Here is a 7,668-nt window from a genome sequence, read left to right on the forward strand (position 1 = left end):
AAGGTTATCTAGGAGAATGTCCCCTTTTCATGGGAGATGTATTTAGGGGTGAAGTGCCATTATATTTGCAACTTACATTTTAATAGTCAGCAACAAAAAAGGCAATATTTTTGCATGATTTGTATATATCTACATATATTTATTGATAGACATAGATATATACATACACACATATATATCACACATATATATGGGGAGAGAGAGAAGTAAATATGTCAAAATGATCAAATCTAGGTGGGGGAAATACAAATATTTAACGTCCTATTTTTTCAATTCTTCTGCATGCTTAAAATTTTTCACAATAGAATTTTAGGGAAAAATAACAAAGAGAAATAGCTTTAAAAAAATAGCTGATCCACTTTCCTCAAAATATGGTAGTGTATATGGCGTATACTTAAGACTTCAGTGTCTTTCCCTCAGATCCAGGGTACAAGAAGATTAATTTTTTTAATGAATATTTCTATGTGTCAACTTAAATCTGTCCTCTGCGATTCAATTAAATGAAATATTTGCCCACAAAGTGCCTGTAAGCAATGACCTCATGAAAGTATGTAAACGCTACTTCTTGGATCTCATTTATACATTTTTATTTGTTCTCGTGGACAAAGTTATCTTATAATCCAACCCGTCTCAATCACCATATGTTTTAGATTAATAATAGGCCATAAAGGGAGTTTTAATATGTAGAGTTTGTGGATATGTACATTCGAATGAATAGCTAACCAAAGGAGAATGGCAAAACAATGCAAAGCTTCTTATACTATTTCATGTTTTCTCTATCCAATTTTCCGAAGCCTTTTATATATGACCAGGCTTATGCGTTTATGATCATTGAGGTTTGGCAGGTACAGAGCTGATATGGGGCGCTGCAAGAAAGCTGAGGGGTGAGCCACCCAATTAGGGGCCCTTTGGTAGTTTTATTTAAATTTTTATTTTTCAATTACAGTTGACATTCAATATTATTTTATGTCAGTTTCAGATGTACAGCATAATGGTCAGATATTTATATAATTTACAGTGATCTCCCCTACACGTCTAGTACCTGTGGTAGTTTTAAAGTATATCCACAAATTCTGTGAAACTCTTCCCCTTCAAAAGGTAGAGACTAATTTCCCTTCCCTTGAGTGTGGGCCAGACTTAAAGACACTTCTAAATAAAGAATATGATGGAGTGTGTGTGACTTCTGAGACTAGATGGTCTCAGCATGGCGGCTTCCTCCTTGCTGTCTCATGGCTTAGCTGCCATATGTCATCAGGACACTCAAGCAGCCCTATAGACGGTACATGTGGCGAGGAACTGAGACCTCCTGCCAACACCTGTGTGAGTGCACCAGCTTGGAAGTGGATCTGCTAGCCCCAGTCGAGTCTTCAGATGACTGCAATTCCAGCCAACATCTTAACTGCAACTTCACGAGAGACCCTGAGCCAGAACCACTAGTTTCCTGACCCTTGGAAAATGTAAGCTAATAAATATCATTTTGAGCCACAATGTTTTTGGGTAATTTGTTATGAGGCAACAGATAACTAATACAGACCCTCCTAGGTGTCATTATTTGGGTCCAGTTCATGCTTCAGGGTCTGGGAATTTTTTCCATCTCATCCACCTATGCAATAGCAATATAAGGCCTTAATATAAGAAAAAGGCACTAAAGAGACATCCCCAAACTCTTGGTATCAGTGGGTATAACATAGAACTCTTTACTTCTTCCCTGTTGAATCTAAAGGGTTTTTGCTGAAGTTATTTTCCATCTGGGGGAGGAGCACCTCTTGGCTAGTATGTTTTCTAGTAGCAGAAAGTCTCTTAGGAAATTCATACTCATAAACCCAGAATCTCCAACTCAGTAAAAGATCGCACTTTATCCTGCCACAATCCTGTGATGTAGGTACTGTAGTTGAGAATGTAGTTGATATAGTAGGGGATGCAGTTGCCTGATCTCAAAGCTGAGGGGATTGAAATATTAAGGATGTACATTGAAATGTTTTAGGGATGTACACAAATTTGGAGGAATATTAAAAGTCTTGTGTGTTTTCCTCATAAATATCCAATGACCTCTGCACTGGAGAAGAGACAAAAAAAGCAAGGTATTAAACAAGGCACTGAGGCAGGGAGAAAGGTATTCTCCTTGCTCCCAAGTGAGACCTTCTCAAGGATTATTTCAAGAAAGGCTGTTTGAAGGCCTGATCAAGACAACGTGGTCCTCAACCCCAATTCCCTGGAGGCTTCGGAAACCCAGCCCGCTCCTGCCTAAACAATGAGCCCCCACATTGCTACTTTCCTTTGAACTGCTGCCTCCTTTGAAGAAAGCAGCAGAGGGTCTTGAAGGGCAAAAGTGGCTGATCTCTGTTTTCTGACACTAAGAGCTGGTGAATGCAAAGGGCTGTTTGTAACTTTATGTTGTATCAGGAATTGGACAATTACCATCTGTGGAAGTTACAAGAAGTGGTTGAACCTGACATGGGATAAAACAGACACCTCAGACACTCCAATGTGTCCTCAGTATCTCAGCCAAAGGCCACTCACTGTTCTGGCCAGGCTTTGAAAAGGAAAACACCAGTGATCTGAGGACAAACAGATCCTTGCTGCCCCCGAGGTGCTGGTTCTGCTACTAACTGGCTGTGTCGCTTCACTCTGCATCTCAATCTCTTTATCCCTAGATGTAGATAAAATGTTTTCTCTAATCTTTTCTAGCTCTGACACATTATGATACCACAATTCCTCTAGTAAGTTCTGAGAGGCTCCAATTCCATGGAGTGAATGGATCCAGCTTACTTATTTGGGTACTTGTACGAGTTGCGTTCTCCTCGGTAAACATTGATAGTTTCTCTTGATTAGCATTGTGATTGCAAAGGAAATTTTTTCAGCTATGGAAGACCTAATACACCTTGTTTCCCTTTGCTCTTTCTGGAAATAACCAAAAGAAAACAATGTATGGATGTTTATGAATAATTCCCCTTAGGTTGATGTGGTAGAACTTGTAGTCATTTAAAAACTACACAGAAGTTCATATTTGAGGAAAACATGATCATTCTGACTAGGGCATTTTTGCAATAATTTCTCTGAAAACAGAATGAGCTCTAACAAATAGTATTGAGGAAGCAATTATCTTTTCTGTGACTCAGTTATTAATTTAATAAAGAGTCAATCTCTCTGGTATATTTCCTCAAAGTGATAAAAAATGATTAAAGGTGAGCAAATGCGGCGTTTCCCCTAAAATTCCTAACATAAGTTTTCATTTTAGTTTAACATATGCCTAATAAAAATGATCGAAATACTGAGCTGGGCTTCTGTGATTATTTAAAATGCACAAGGCTGGTCCATAGAAATTTCCATGATGGTAGAAATGTTCTATATCTCTGTTGTCCAGTACAGTGGTCCCTAACCAAGTGTGGCTGTTGAGTACTTGAAATGTTGCCAGTGTGGCCCCAAAACTGACTTTTTTATTTTATTTAATATACACTTACATTGAGCTAGCCACATATGTCTGGGGACTATTGTATCAATAGCGCTGATCTAAAGTCTTGATTTGTTCTTGCTGTTTATATATATATATATATATATATATATATATATATATATATATACACACACACACACACACACACACACACACAGAGCTTTAAAATTATATATATTATATTAGTATATATTATATATATTATAATATATTATATATTTATATATAAATTATATATATATATCTATGTATCTATAGATATATAGATATATAGATATAGATATATATATCAAAAGGCCGGCTTTAGTGACATGCTAGTCCAACCAGAAAATAACCCCAATGCCCCCTTGTGAGTAACATGCTCAAGGTGACCAACTAACTCCTATTTCTGTACCCTGTGTGTACAGGTACATGTGTACTTGAAACCAAAGCCACGGAGCTCGGGTGACTGCTGCTGCTATAACATGCTTCCACCTGTGAACTGACAAGTGTCCACTCCCTCCAGGAGGCTGGGCAGGGCACAGAGAAACCCTTAGGTGGTGGTGAGGGAATAACAGCCCCAAACAGGCAACTGTTCAAGCACCGCCACCCTCACCCCCTTTTAACAGGAGATCCTCATTTCTAGTCAGACTTAAATTTGGCTTCCGGTGACCAGAACGGTTTTTCTCTTTTAGAAAAAGACACACATATCTGCACACCGATATATATAACATTTTTGTTTTTGCATTTAAATATAAAAACACCACTCTGCTTTGTGGTATAAATGGAGGACCAAGCAATAAGAACTTTTTCTTCTAAGGTAGGGCTATCCATCCCAGTCCTTTATGCTGAGCTTGTCTTCAAGTGATGGCATTTGGCCCCAGGCAAGGGAAGCACACCAGGGTAAGGGCACCTTCCTGCCTGCCGTACTTCCACCCTTTCCTCTCTCCTAATTCTCCCTTTATTAGAAAGCTGGTTATAACCTTGTAAGAACTGGAACTTCTCACTGAGAGGGGAACATAGTAACCTCACCGGGGAGTCAGCCCCGCTCTTCCACCCTCTTTTTTTTTTTTAATTGGGGAAGGGGAACATAAATTTATTGGGGAACAGTGTGCACTTCCAGGCCTTCTTTTCCAAGTCAAGTTGTTGTCCTTTCAGTCTTAGTTGTGAAGGGCGCAGCTCAGCTCCAGGTCCAGTTGCCGTTTTCTAGTTGCAGGGGGCGCTGCCCACCATCCCTTGTGGAGTCAAACCGGCCACCTTGTGGTTGAGAGCCCACTGGCCCATGTGGAATCAAACCGGCAGCCTTCAGAGTTAGGAGCATGGAGCTCTAACCGCCTGAGCAACCGGGCCGGCCCTCCCACCCTCTTTAGCCACCTGGAAGAAAAAGTCCTTCCCCTCCTTTCACTAGTACTATGCTCACTGTCCCGATAGCTACGCTTATTGGACAAACACACCTGATTAAATGGAAGCAGTGGTTATGTTTCCCCATCCCCCTCCATACTAATGTAGTACAAAGCTTCAGTGATAGCTGGAGAGAAGGGTGTGTGTGTGTGTGTGAGAGAGAAGAGATTAAGAAGTTGACCCCTCTATCCTGGCTAAAGAAAGCAAGAGATATTAAGTGGGCACGAGAAATAAAACAAGAGACCTTGCTGTTTTGCTCTTCAAGTTACAGCTATAATTACAATTGAGAGCGGGGCGGGAGTGGGAGTGGGAAGAGGAAATAGAAGGGGTCCCATGGCTGCCAGTCTAGTCCGCTTAGGTTTTGTACTGGCAGGGCTTGTCGCCAGTTTCGTTGAGGAGACAGGTGCGGGCAATAGCTTCTGTCACTGCAAAGGGGTCACAGTTGGCAGAGGGGCGACGGTCTTCCAAGTAACCCTTCTTCTCCTGGCCGACAGTCCGGGGAACGCGGATGCTGGCGCTCCGGTTGGCCACGCCTGCAGTAAACTCGTTGATGTTGGAGGTCTCGTGGGATCCAGTCAGGCGGCGGGCATTGTCGCAGCCCCTCTTGGGATCGTAGGCTCTGATGTGGTAATGGTGCCGCTTGCTCAGTCTCTCGATGAACTTCTCCAGGCACTTTAGGCCGTTCTCTTCTCGCATGGCCTTGGTGCTGAAATTAGTGTGGCAGCCGGCACCATTCCAGTTCCCAGGAATGGGCTTAGGATCAAAGCTAGCTATTACTCCAAAGTCTTCACACACCCGGTGCAGGATGAAACGGGCCACCCAGAGATGATCTCCCATGTCGATTCCTTCACAGGGTCCTACCTGAAATTCCCACTGAGCAGGCATGACCTCGGCGTTTGTGCCTGCGATTTTGATGCCGGCGTACAAGCAGGCCCGGTAGTGAGCTTCCACGATGTCCCTGCCGTAGGCTTTTTCTGCTCCCACGCCACAGTAGTATGGACCTTGAGGCCTAGGAAAGCCATTGGAAGGCCAAGAGAAAGGGTGCCCATCTGTGCCTAGGAGCGTATATTCCTGCTCCATTCCAAACCAGGGGTGGTGACTGCTCACCATGTCCATTATGTGTTTACAGGTATGCCGTAAGTTGGTCTCTGCAGGCTTTCGGTCATACGTGAGGACTTCACAGAACACCAGCTTGTTGGGGTCCTTGCGGAAAGGGTCCCGGAACATGGCAACAGGGATGAGATACATGTCACTGTTGGAGCCTTCAGACTGAGATGTACTAGAGCCATCAAAGTTCCACTCAGGCAATTCTTCTGTATGCTTGGGCTCACTGTCCAGAGTCCGGGTTTTACAACGCAGCCCTTCTCCAGTACCATCAATCCAGATATACGTAGCTTGGACTTTATTGCCCTGAGGCAGGGTCATGTACAGCTGCTTGACACATTTGTTCAAGTGGGAACTCACCGAGGTGGCCATGGTGGAAGATGTTCTTGAGGGGTGAGCAGGTGTCAGGGTGGGCAGGCTGCGAGAACAAGGTGTGTGGACAGGAGAGGCGAGGCGGCCAGGGGTGCTGCTCAGGCGCTCTGCTTTTCTCTCTTTCTCAGTTCTGCCTCACTTATATCTTCTGCAGCATGGACTCGGGTCAGCGTGATGGGGTTCAAATCCTTACTTCTTCCCCTTGCTGGCTGTGTGATGTTGGCTGACTTATGAGCCCTAACAGTGACCACTGCCTATAGCCATAGGATGGATGAGACTAGCCCCTTCCTGTTGCTACAGGGTTTACTGGCTGAAAGGGCAGATGATGTCACAAAGGAGAGCTGGGCACCTGGTAGCTAAGGTTACGACCCCAAAGCTCTGTGACCTCAAACATCTTTGCTTCCTAGAGCTATAGTTGACCCCTTGGAAGGAAAGTAGCAAAAAGGAGGAATGAGCTTTGGCTCCTTGACCCAAGGAGATGGAATAGCGGCTGTCCTCCAAGGTCAGGGCTGGCAGCTGAGGAGCACTGCAGCCCACGGCCAGGAACAGTAGTTCAAAGCATTTGTACCTATGAAGTCAGGGCTGGCTCATCAGCCTGTGCTCCCAGGGTCTCTGACCTTGGACCTCTCGTATGTGCCTGGCTTGTGTTAGGATGGGAAGGCGTTACAAAAATAAATAACACCACATTGTTGTGAACCCCTCCATACAGTATCTCATTTAATCTTCGCAACAACCCTGAGATGTGGCATGACTTTCACTCAGCTTGTCAATGAGGAACCTCAAGTTCAATGCAGTTTAATTGCCAAAGTCACACCCTAACTAACAGGCCAAACTGGGATCAAGTCAGGGTCTTTGTAGCTTTGTATTTGTACATATCCCCACCTCATGACAGGGACATGAAATTCCAGATCTCTGCCCCCACTCCAGATACTCATTTGCACTTTTTGCCACCACCTCGGCAGACCCTAGTTTTTTATTTCATTTGCAGATCATATTTTGAGAAACATGACCAAAATACCACTCACTCTGGAAAAAACACCAGAGTGGTGTTACCTAAAATCAGAGGTTCTCAACCAGGGTGATTTTGCTTTCTAGAAGACATTTTCTGGAGACATTTCTGGTTGTCACAACTTGCAGGGAGGTTGCTCCTGGCATCTGGTGGAGAGAGGCCAGGGACAGAGGCTGCTAAATATCCTACAATGCACAGGACATCTCGCCCCTCCCCGAAGAAGGAATTATCCAACCCCAAATATCAACAGTTCTGAGGTTGAGAAATCTTGCCTTAAATAAAACAAACCCAAGGCCTCTGGTATCCCTGCGAAAGGAGAGCACAGTCTGAATGCACAATGAAAACAATA

General features: G+C 43.7%; 1 protein-coding gene across 1 annotated transcript; it reads right to left on the bottom strand.

Annotated features, from left to right (window-relative positions):
- Positions 1-5,188: 5,188 nt before the first annotated feature.
- On the bottom strand, positions 5,189-6,310 carry LOC308495202 (glutamine synthetase-like; the record flags this gene model as incomplete). Its single annotated transcript, XM_081043119.1, has 1 exon — positions 5,189-6,310. One exon carries the CDS (start codon positions 6,308-6,310, stop codon positions 5,189-5,191), a length of 1,122 nt encoding a protein of 373 aa, XP_080899245.1.
- Positions 6,311-7,668: the final 1,358 nt, after the last annotated feature.

Source organism: Rhinolophus hipposideros (genome assembly GCF_964194185.1).
Source record: "Rhinolophus hipposideros genome assembly, chromosome: X".
NCBI lineage: Eukaryota > Metazoa > Chordata > Mammalia > Chiroptera > Rhinolophidae > Rhinolophus > Rhinolophus hipposideros.